The 12,870-nt window shown below is 30.6% G+C and overlaps 2 protein-coding genes across 2 annotated transcripts in view; one reads left to right on the forward strand and one right to left on the reverse strand.

Annotated features, from left to right (window-relative positions):
- Positions 1–1,906: 1,906 nt before the first annotated feature.
- The window catches only part of rsad1 (radical S-adenosyl methionine domain containing 1), an 83,498-nt gene continuing 72,534 nt past the window's right edge, over positions 1,907–12,870 (reverse strand). Inside the window, exon 10 of the mRNA XM_062036701.1 lies at positions 1,907–2,128. Within this exon, the coding sequence (XP_061892685.1) occupies positions 2,088–2,128 (41 nt within the window). The 3' untranslated portion in view covers positions 1,907–2,087. The remainder of the gene's footprint in view (positions 2,129–12,870) is intronic.
- LOC133642488 (uncharacterized) overlaps positions 12,264–12,870 on the forward strand; it is a 32,344-nt gene continuing 31,737 nt past the window's right edge. Inside the window, exon 1 of the mRNA XM_062036704.1 lies at positions 12,264–12,358. The gene's annotated coding sequence lies outside the window, so the exon portion shown is untranslated. The remainder of the gene's footprint in view (positions 12,359–12,870) is intronic.

Consider the following 12,870-nt stretch of genomic DNA (forward strand, 5'->3'; position numbering starts at 1 on the left):
TTCACTGACAACCCCCAGCAAAAATCAACAGGAAGTTTGCAATTCCCCCTTCAAAACAAAAGTTTTGTAAAAACAGTCACCTTTGCCTATTGGAGCTATAATTTGACCCCCTTAACATGCTTCAAAACTCACCAAACTGGACACACACACCAGGACTGGCAAAAATTGCGATCTAATAAAAAACCCAACCCCAAAACTCAAAATTGCGCTCTAGCGCCCCCTAGGAAGAAAACACAGACAAAACTGCTCCTAGGAAGAAAACCCAGACAAAACTGCCTGTAACTTGCAGTAGGAATGTCGTAGAGGCATGAAACAAAAACCTCTATGTAGGTCTCACTTAGACCTAGATTTCATACACTAACATCCTCCAGCAAAAATCAACAAGAAGTTGGCAATTCCCCCTTCAAAACAAAAGTTTTGTAAAAACAGTCACCTTTGCCTATTGTAGCTATAATTTGACCCCCTTAACATGCTTCAAAACTCACCAAACTGGACACACACATCAGGACTGGCAAAAATTGCGATCTAATAAAAAACCCAACCCCAAAACTCAAAATTGCGCTCTAGCGCCCCCTAGGAAGAAAACACAGACAAAACTGCTCCTAGGAAGAAAACACAGTCAAAACTGCCTGTAACTTCCAGTAGGAATGTCGTAGAGGCATGAAACAAAAGCCTCTACGTAGGTCTCACTTCGACCTAGATTTCATTCACTGACAACCCCCAGCAAAAATCAACAGGAAGTTTGCAATTCCCCCTTCAAAACAAACGTTTTGTAAAAACAGTCACCTTTGCCAATTGGAGCTATAATTTGACCCCCTTAACATGCTTCAAAACTCACCAAACTGGACACACACATCAGGACTGGCAAAAATTGCGATCTAATAAAAAACCCAACCCCAAAACTCAAAATTGCACTCTAGCGCCCCATAGGAAGAAAACACAGACAAAACTGCTCCTAGGAAGAAAACACAGACAAAACTGCCTGTAACTTCCAGTAGGAATGTCATAGAGACATGAAACAAAAGCCTCTATGTAGGTCTCACTTCGACCTAGATTTCATTCACTGACAACCCCCGGCAAAAATCAACAGGAAGTTTGCAATTCCCCCTTCAAAACAAAAGTTTTGTAAAAACCGGTCACCTTTTTTCAAACATTATGTCCTCTGAGCGCGTTTGTCGTGTCGGCTTCAAACTAGCACAGGAGAGAGATTGAACCCTTCTGATTAAAAGTTGACGAAAGAGTTTTAATTACTGCTCCGGTTTGGATTTTATGTGCCGTCAAAGTCGGTCCCGTCCATCGCTGCTTGCAGCTTTTATTATTATTATTATTATTATTATTGTTGAAAATCACAACGGGCCGCATGTGGCCCGCAGGCCCTATTTGGCCCAGGTCTGATTTAGTATCCTGATACTGTGCAGAGACAAATTAAGTACATTTTATAGCCTGTGTTTGGATTCAAATTTTGGTTTATTATTGAGAATACTGACAATGATAATAAAGCAACAAAGTGAACTAGGGGTGACTTTAGAAAAAACAATAGAATGCAGTTACTAATTCCAGGTGGGGCTCATGCTGCATTCCTCCTATGCAAATAAACAAAGTGTTCCAGAATATTATGGCTGTAATGTTTTCCAAGAAGCAGGGATTTGTCCCACAAAGGAGTTGTGGCCTCCTTTCCTTTCTGGGCCAAACCATCGCACCGCCATGACTTATTTATCCTCACTAATGGCACGTTGAGGAAGTCACATCCTAATGCATTATGCAGGATTGTACAGTACACTCAGCCTAGTTGAGGAAGTCACATCCTGATGCATTATGCAGGATTGTACAGTACACTCAGCCTAGTTGAGGAAGTCACATCCTAATGCATTATGCAGGATTGTACAGTACACTCAGCCTAGTTGAGGAAGTCACATCCTAATGCATTATGCAGGATTGTACAGTACACTCAGCCTAGTTGAGGAAGTCACATCCTAATGCATTATGCAGGATTGTACAGTACACTCAGCCTAGTGGTGCAGTGGGGTCTCTGCAAGCTGCGGCGGAAGATTCCGAGAGAGGTCCAAGTGAGGGAGGGAGCGGCCCGTCTAGGTGGCTGAGCAGGATATACAGGAAATACCAGCACCACCTTGACAAAACAAAGTCACAAAGTGTTGCAAATGTCAACAGCGTTGATGGCATAAGGACATTTTAGAGAAGCACAACCTTTAGTTGTCGTGATACAAGAATATAGCTTTGTGGCAGCGCTATACTATTGTAGTGTTGCTGTGTGAAGAGTTAGTGTGGCACTTTGACTCCCACTGATCAGGTGAATGGAGCTGTACTTCATAGCTCTGACACTCCCTCCATCTGTCCCGGCGTCTTTATTCCTGCTGAAAACAGATGCCTGAACATTCTTTGTTCCCCAACAAAAGGCCCGCTGGGTCAGTGCGAAGAAAGGAAAGGGAGAGAGGGTGTGCAGACTAAAGGGGGAGGGACAAAGTGTGTAAAGCACATGCAAACAGAAGCAAGTTTAGCCTTTTTTTTTAATGTCATTTTTGTGGTTAAGCTTAAAGAGGACTTGCTATGCAAAACCAACTTTTGTTGGCACTTTTTGGTGTATTTGGGATCTGCACAGGTCCCAAAAAAACAATAAAATTAATAGTAATAATAATGATCATAATACTAATAATGAAAATAATAAAATTTAAATTAATTATAATAATAATAATAATGAAATTAATAATAATAATGATGATAATATTAGTAATACAAATAATAATAACCATGAAAATAATCATTACAAAATAATGAAAATAATAACAATTTAAACTAATGATAACAACAATGTTAATAAGAATTAAATTACTGATAATAATAATAGTAGTGATAATAATAGTAATAAAATAATAATAATAATAATGAAAATAATAGTAATAATCATCATTTTTCCAAAAATAAAAATTACAGTAAATAATAAAATTGAAATTAATAATAATAATAATATTAATAATGATAATAAATATAATAAAATAAAATATTAATAATGATGATAATAATAATAATAATAGGATTAATAATAGTGAAAATATTAATTGTGAAAATTATAAAAATACAACTGAAATTCATGACAATAATAATATTACAATAAAATTAATAATAATAATGATCATAATAGTAATATTGAAAATAATGAAAATATTAAAAAGAATGATAGTAATAATAATGAAATTAATGATAATAATAATAATAATGATGATAATATTAGCAATACAAATAATAATAATAACCGTGAAAATAATCATTACAAAAATAATGAAAATAATAACAATTTAAACTAATGACAACAACAATGATAATAAGAATTAAATTACTGATAATAATAATAGTAGTGATAATAATAGTAATAAAATAATAATAATAATGAAAATATTAGTAATAATCATAAAAATTACAGTAAATAATAAAATTGAAACTAATAATAATAATAATAATAGTAATAATGATAATAGTAATAATAATACAATTAATAATAATGATAATAATAGTAATAAAATAATAATAATAATAATGAAAATATTAATGATGAAAATTATAAAAATGCAATTGAAATTAATGACAATAATAATATTACAATAAAATTAATAATATTAATGATCACAATAGTAATAATGAAAATAATGAAAATATTAAAATGACTGATAATAGTAATGAAATTAATAATAATAATAATAATATAATGATGATAATATTAGTAATACAAACAATAATAATAACCATGAAAATAATAATTAAAAAATAATGAAAATAATAACAATTTAAACTAATGATAACAACAATGATAATAAGAATTACATTACTGATAATAATAATAATAATAGTGATAATAATAATAATAATAAAATAATAATAATAATGACAATAATAGTAATAATCATAAAAATTACAGTAAATAATAAAATTGAAATTAATAATAATATTTATGGTAATGATAATGATAATAATAATAAAATAAAGTAGTAATAATGATAATAATAATAATAATAATAATAATAATAATAATAATACAATTAATAATAATGATAATAATAGTAATAAAATAATAATAATAATGAAAATATGAATGATGAAAATTGTAAAAATACAATAGAAATTAATGACAATAATAATATTACAATAAAATTAATAATAATAATGATCACAATAGTAATAATGAAAATAATGAAAATATTAAAATGAATGATAATAATAATGAAATTAATAATAATAATAATAATAATAATAATGATGATAATATTAGTAGTACAAATAATAGTAATAACCATGAAAATAATAATTACAAAAATAAGGAAAATAATAACAATTTAAACTAATGATAACAACAATGATAATAAGAATTAAATTACTGATAATAATAATGGTAGTGATAATAATAGTAAAAAAATAATAATAATAATAATGAAAATAATAGTAATAATCATAAAAATTACAGTAAATGATACAATTGAAACTAATAATAATAGTAATAATGATGATAATAATAATAATAATACAATTAATAACAATGATAATAATAATAATAAAATAATAATAATAATGAAAATATTAATGATGAAAATTATAAAAATGCAATTGAAATTAATGACAATAATAATATTACAATAAAATTCATAATAATAATGATCACAATAGTAGTAATGAAAATAATGAAAATAGTAATATGACTGATAATAATAATAATTAAATTAATAATAATAATAATAATAATAATAATTAAATTATGATAATAATGCTAATACAAATAATAATAATAACCATGAAAATAATAATTACAAAAATAATGAAAATAATAACAATTTAAACTAATGATAACAACAATGATAATAATAATTAAATGACTGATAATAATAATAATAATAGTAGTGATAATAATAGTAATAAAATAATAATAATAAGGAAAATAATAGTAATAATCATAAACATTACAGTAAATAATAACATTGAAATTAATAATATTAATAATGATAATGCTATAATAATAAAATAAAATAGTAATAATGATGATAATAATAATAATACAATTAATAATAACGATAAAAATAGTAATACAATAATAATAATAATGAAAATATTAATGATGAAAATTATAAAAATACAATTGAAATTAATGACAATAATAATATTACAATAAAATTAATAATAATAATGATCACAATAGTAATAATGAAAATAATGTAAATATTAAAATGAATAATAATAATAATAAAATTAATAATAATAATAATAATAATAATAATGATAATATTAGTAATACAAATAATAATAATGACCATGAAAATAATAATTACAAAAAAATGAAAATAATAACAATTTAAACTAATGATAACAACAATGATAATAAGAATTAAATTACTGATAATAATAATAATAGTAGTGATAATAATAGTAATAAAATAATAATAATAATGAAAATAATAGTAATAATTATAAAAATTACAGTAAATAATACAATTGAAATTAATAATAATATTGATAGTAATGATAATGATAATAATAATAAAATAAAATAGTAATAATGATGACAATAAATTAATGACAATAATAATATTACAATAACATTAATAATGATAATGATCACAATAGTAATCATGAAAATAATGAAAATATTAAAATGAATGATAATTATAATAATGAAATTAATAATAATAATAATAATAATAATAAGTATGATAATATTACTAATACAAATAATAATAATAACCATGAAAATAATAATTACAAAAATAATGAAAATAATAACAATTTAAACTAATGATAACAACAACGATAATACGAATTAAATGACTGATTATAATAATAGTAGTGATAATAATAGTAATACAATAATAATGAAAATTATAGTAATAATCATAAAAATTACAGTAAATAATACAATTGAATCTAATAATAATATTAATACTAATGATAATAATAATAAAATAAAATAGTAATAATGATGATAATAAGAATAATTCAATGAATAAGAATGAAAATATTAATGATGACAATTGTAAAAATGCAATTGTAATTAATTACAATAATATTATTACAATTCAATTAATAATAATAATGATCATAATAGTAATAATGAAAATATTAAAATGAATGATAATAATAATAATGTAATTAATAATAATAATAGTAATAATGATGATAATATTAGTAATACAAATAATAAGAATAACCATGAAAATAATAATTACAAAAATAATGAAAATAATAATTTAAACTAATGATGATAACAATGATAATAATAATGAATTACTGATAATAAAAACAGTAGTGATAATAATAGTAATGAAATAATAATAATAATAATGAAAATAATAATAATCATCATAAAAATTACAATAAATAATACAATTGAAATTAATAATAATATAATAATAATTAGTTATGAAACAATCTTGCCTTCCTTCGTATTTCCTCCAAACGAGCCGCTTGGAATTTGCCCAATTTGTGACCTTTTTTTCCCAAGTGTGACGTCAGCGATATCTCCATATATGGTAGTCATTTACCCAAAGTGCTTTGCGCGAGTCTGCCATTGTAGTCCGACGCCGTAGTCACTAAGTTCTTTATTTTTTTGTACAAGCACACGCATTCCTCCGCTGTTGCCATTTGTAAAACAAAGTAGCGTATCGCTCCAATGGAAACGCTAAAAACTACAAGATGGATGACGGGGATGTCAAAGTGATAGAACCGCCCACACAACGGCGTATCCTGAAGACAGTCAGAAGGTGCTCTGTAAAACATCATCCATGCAAACCTTTGACCATCATCACATGTTGTAGACCACAAGTGTGATAACTTAGTGGGTTATATTGTTCTCAACTAGCTCTGCTTTATACACACACTTCATGCTCAATAAGTCTATTCTGTGCTGAGACAAATAAGCTAAGCACGCCCCCTTGCGGTGTGAGGTAGAACTGCAGGTGATTAACCGCATTACCACATCTTCCTCCCGAGGCCATAAGGTGAACCAGGAAAAAGTTGCTAGAAAGTGACTTCCGTTCCCACGTCTGGGCACTACTCTTTTTTTGTTGTTGCATTTTTGCATAGACAATGCCATCGTGGACATTAGGTTAAAAGTTCTCCGCAAAATATCCTGGCGTTTTTTTTTTTAGAGCCATAAATGTATAAAAATAGGAATTACAAAAAAAACGAAAATTTTATGCAGCTGTTTTTTTATGTAAATGTATTTACATTCATTCTGGGAACAGAATCTCTCTCACAAATTGACATTAATACATATACCTAACATTTAAGACAAGTATTTTAGCATTGCTATACTTTAATTTGAATTGAAACCATGAAACATACAAAAAAAATGAAAAAAAGACTTCAAAATAAGTGAATAGCAACCTGTACAATTGAACATACACATGGTACATTTTGCTAAACAATGATGTTTTATACATTAAAAAAATCAGTACGGACTGTGTTATAAGAGGAAGTACAAAATAAAATAAAATAAAGAACACTTTGGCCCAAAATGGCTGACATCCATCAAAATATCGAATAATGCTGAAAAATGGAAATACAAAAAATCTGCATTAGTTTAGAATGTGTACACAATATGGTATAAAACAATATTTACATGAACAAAACAGTGTTGATGTCACAGCAGGTCTTGAGTATTTTTTTTAAATACATTTTTGTATTATTTTGTCTTAACTTTGCACATTGTTAAAGCCATATCTCAAGAATTATTTGATAGATTTTCCTCAAATTTGGCACAAACTCAAACTATGATTATTATAATGTTTTTAAGGTCAAGTGCACTGCAACCTCACATTCTATTTTTAAAGTATTTAACTTAAAAAAAAGGTATACAAACCCCGTTTCCATATGAGTTGGGGAATTGTGTTGGATGTAAAATGTAAATATAAACGGAATACAATGATTTGCAAATCCTTTCCAAGCCATATTCAGTTGAATATGCTACAAAGACAACATATTTCATGTTCAAACTCATAAACATTTTTTTTTTGTTGCAAATAATCATTAACTTTAGAATTTGATGCCAGCAACACGTGACAAAGAAGTTGGGAAAGGTGGCAATAAATACTGATAAAGTTGAGGAATGCTCATCAAACACTTATTTGGAACATCCCACAGGTGAACAGGCTAATTGGGAACAGGTGGGTGCCATGATTGGGTATAAAAGTAGATTCCATGAAATGCTCAGTCATTCACAAACAAGGATGGGGCGAGGGTCACCACTTTGTCAACAAATGCCTGAGCAAATTGTTGAACAGTTTAAGAAAAACCTTTCTCAAGCAGCTATTGCAAGGAATTTAGGGATTTCACCATCTACGCTCCGTAATATCATCAAAGGGTTCAGAGAATCTGGAGAAATCACTGCACGTAAGCAGCTAAGCCCGTGACCTTCCATCCCTCAGGCTGTACTGCATCAACAAGTGACATCAGTGTGTAAAGGATATCACCACATGGGCTCAGGAACACTTCAGAAACCCACTGTCAGTAACTACAGTTGGTCGCTACATCTGTAAGTGCAAGTTAAAACTCTCCTATGCAAGGCGAAAACCGTTTATCAACAACACCCAGAAACGCCGTCGGCTTCGCTGGGCCCGAGCTCATCTAAGATGGACTGATACAAAGTGGAAAAGTGTTCTGTGGTCTGACGAGTCCACATTTCAAATTGTTTTTGGAAACTGTGGACGTCATGTCCTCCGGACCAAAGAGGAAAAGAACCATCCGGATTGTTCTAGGCGCAAAGTGTAAAAGGCAGCATGTGTGATGGTATGGGGGTGTATTAGTGGCCAAGACATGGGTAACTTACACATCTGTGAAGGCACCATTAATGCTGAAAGGTACATACAGCTTTTGGAGCAACATATGTTGCCATCCAAGCAACGTTACCATGGACGCCCCTGCTTATTTCAGCAAGACAATGCCAAGCCACGTGTTACATCAACGTGGCTTCATAGTAAAAGAGTGCAGGTACTAGACTGGCCTGCCTGTAGTCCAGACCTGTCTCCCATTGAAAATGTGTGGCACCTAAAATCTGAGAAGGGAGACCCCCGGACTGTTGAACAACTTAAGCTGTACATCAAGCAAGAATGGGAAAGAATTCCACTTCAAAAATGTGTCTCCTCAGTTCCCAAACCTTTACTGAGTGTTGTTAAAAGGAAAGGCCATGTAACACAGTGGTGAACATGCCCTTTCTGTCATGTCTGTTGATCATGTTTTTGTTTGGCCATGTGCTGTTTGTTTTGTGGACTCTTTTTTTAGTTCCTGGTGTCACTTCCTTGTTTGGTTTGGTTTCCATGGTCACCCATTAGTTTTCACCTGTCATGTCACGCACCTGTTTCACGTTTTGAGTCACGCACCTGTTGTTAATCATGTCTGTGTTATGTAAGTCTTTCTTTCTGTTCACTCGTTCTGCGTTCATTGTCTTTATGTCACACCAGTTCAGGTATCATTCTGACCAAGTAAGTTTTCATAGTCCATGTCAGAGTTTCTGTTAACTAGCAGCTTCATTTGTGTTTTAGGCACGCCTGCCTTTTTTGTTGTATTTTTGTGGTTATGGTAGTGATTTATTTATGTTAAGTAAATCCAAGCCTACCTTCACGCTGTCGTCCGGAGCCGTCTTTGCACTGGAAGAACAACCCCGCAGCACGCTGCGACCCCCCAACGTGACACTTTCCCAACTACTTTGTCACGTGTTGCAGCCATGAAATTCTAAGTTAATTATTATTTGCAAAAAAAAAAAAAGTTTATGAGTTTGAACATCAAATATGTTGTCTTTGTAGCATATTCAACTGAATATGGCTTGAAAAGGATTGGCAAATCATTGAATTCCGTTTGGAGATTTTTACTTTGACTTTAGTTTCACGTCATCCTTCAGTGTTTGCCAGGAAATACTTCAACTATGCCCTAAATTGTCGCTTTGTTTGTTATTGTTTTAGTCATGTGATCCTGACGGTAAAAAGGAGTTGGCAACCACAACCATGCTTTACCTTTTACTGTGTAAGACCTCTCATAAGGACAAGCGGTAGAAAATGGATGGATGGATGGACCCGTCATAAGAGCAGTATTTTTGTGCACAATACAGGAGACATTTTGTCAGCAGATGCAAGCAAATAAATGTACCGATACATAAAAGGACAAAACCTGTGTGTGTGATATCCATTTGATAACAATTTGCTACAGGGACAGTATTGCTGATACCACAAGTATTTCAGGCAAACAAAAAATGTGTGTCATCAACGCATTTTTACAATATTTTATACATTATTAGCAAAATATAGTCAATGGTGCAAAATAACTAAAAAAAAATAATTATTGTTTCCTATTTACATCATTGGCCTTTGCCCTGTAAACAATGTAACAATATATAAATATAGAGAATATAAATATATAAGTATAGAAAATATAAATATATAAATTTAGAGAATATAAATATAGAGAATAGAAATATATAAGTATAGAAAATATAAATATATAAATATAGAGAATATAAATATAGAAAATATAAATGTATAAGTATAGAAAATATAAATATATAAATATAGAGAATATAAATATATAAATATAGAGAATAGAAATAGCAAAGTATCAGGCAGTTATACCGACACTTCCTGGTATTGACCATATCTGCGTTGCCAGACGTACGATAATCTGTGTAATTTTATGACTATTTCAGACCCTCATTGAAACAATCGTTAAAATAAAACCAAAAAGGTACAATAATTGTAACTGTTCCACACATGGCTATTAGCAAACACAAACATGACACTAGCAAACACAAACATGACACTAGCAAACACAAACATGACACTAGCAAACACAAACATGATATTAGCAAACACAAACATGACACTAGCAAACACAAACATGATATTAGCAAACACAAACATGACACTAGCAAACACAAACATGATATTAGCAAACACAAACATGACACTAGCAAACACAAACATGATATTAGCAAACACAAACATGACACTAGCAAACACAAACATGACACTAGCAAACACAAACATGACACTAGCAAACACAAACATGACACTAGCAAACACAAACATGACACTAGCAAACACAAACATGACACTAGCAAACACAAACATGACACTAGCAAACACAAACATGACACTAGCAAACACAAACATGACACTAGCAAACACAAACATGACACTAGCAAACACAAACATGACACTAGCAAACACAAACATGACACTAGCAAACACAAACATGACACTAGCAAACACAAACATGACACTAGCAAACACAAACATGACACTAGCAAACACAAACATGATATTAGCAAACACAAACATGACACTAGCAAACACAAACATGACACTAGCAAACACAAACATGACACTAGCAAACACAAACATGACATTAGCAAACACAAACATGACACTAGCAAACACAAACATGACACTAGCAAACACAAACATGATATTAGCAAACACAAACATGATATTAGCAAACACAAACATGATATTAGCAAACGCAAACTCACGTGACTCTTTACAGACAGGTGTGGAGTGTCATGTCTGTGTGATCATGTTTTGTTTTAGTTATGTTCGATTTTGTTTTTGGACTCTTTGTGCACTCTTGTTTGTTTTGTCACCATAGCGACCATTAGTTTCACCTGTTTCACATTTTGCACTCGCACACCTGTTGTCAATCATGTCTATATTATTTAAGCCCAGTGTTGCCAGCAGTTCAGCCTGGCGACATTCACTCTGCTTCATGCCATGTTTACGGTTTCATGCTTAGTTCACGCTGCTTGTTTCATAGTCCATGCTGCCCTGTGCACGTGATCGCAAGTACGTTTTGTTTATTAATGCCACAGTTAGTGTCTTTTGTTTTTTGTCCATAGTTCTGCCTTTGTGCTAGTTTTGGTTTTTATAGCCAAGTTTTGTACTTCCGCCCTTGTGCGCACCTTTTGTTTATTCCTTTTGGTTAGTGTTCAAATAAAGATGTCATTACCTTCACGCCATGTCCGGTCCAGCTTTACTTGCATCTCGGGAAAACAAAACCCTCTCAGTTCACGTCTTGACAGGGAGCTTCTTTTGCCGACATTATGAGTTTATTAAAAGATAAACCTGCATTAAAAGTATTCTGTGGTAATGTTGTTACTGTAACAGGCGGTCTGGCGCAAGGTTTAATTTGGTATGTAGGATAATATTCCTCAAAACATGGCAATATAAGCGTCTGTTGCGATAATGTGTCATTTCCCGTCTGGCAACTTCATGTGCTGGGACTATAAAAGAGAGAAGAAGAAGAAGAAAGGCGCCATTCGGATAAAAGAAGTGAAAGAAGGAAGAAGAAGAAGAACAACAACAACATGCTGGCAGTAAATGTAAGTCACTACGGTAACATTATTTAACAAATGCATTTTAAATGCTTGACTTGGGGGGAGGAGTATATTTATAGCTAGAATTTACTGAAATTCAAGTATTTCTTATATATATATATATATATATATATATATATATATAAATAAGATAAATACTTGACTTTCAGTGAATTCTGGCTATATATATATAAATATATACAATAAAGTACTATCTATCTATCTATCTATCTATCTATCTATATATATATATATATATATATATATATATATATATATATATATATATATATATATATATATATATATATACACGTTTTTTCACCATGCTTTCTGTAACCAACCGGACCAAACTCACACACATTACAAACATAGCAGCTAAAATCCTCGGCCTACCCACACCCAACATTTCAGATTTAAACCACAGGTCCATCACTCGACTGGCAAACACAATAGTCCAGGATATCACTCACCCACTACACCAATACATCATCCCACTACCATCAGGGCGCAGGTAC

Source organism: Entelurus aequoreus, linkage group LG25 (assembly GCF_033978785.1).
Source record: "Entelurus aequoreus isolate RoL-2023_Sb linkage group LG25, RoL_Eaeq_v1.1, whole genome shotgun sequence".
NCBI classification, from domain to species: Eukaryota; Metazoa; Chordata; class Actinopteri; order Syngnathiformes; family Syngnathidae; genus Entelurus; species Entelurus aequoreus.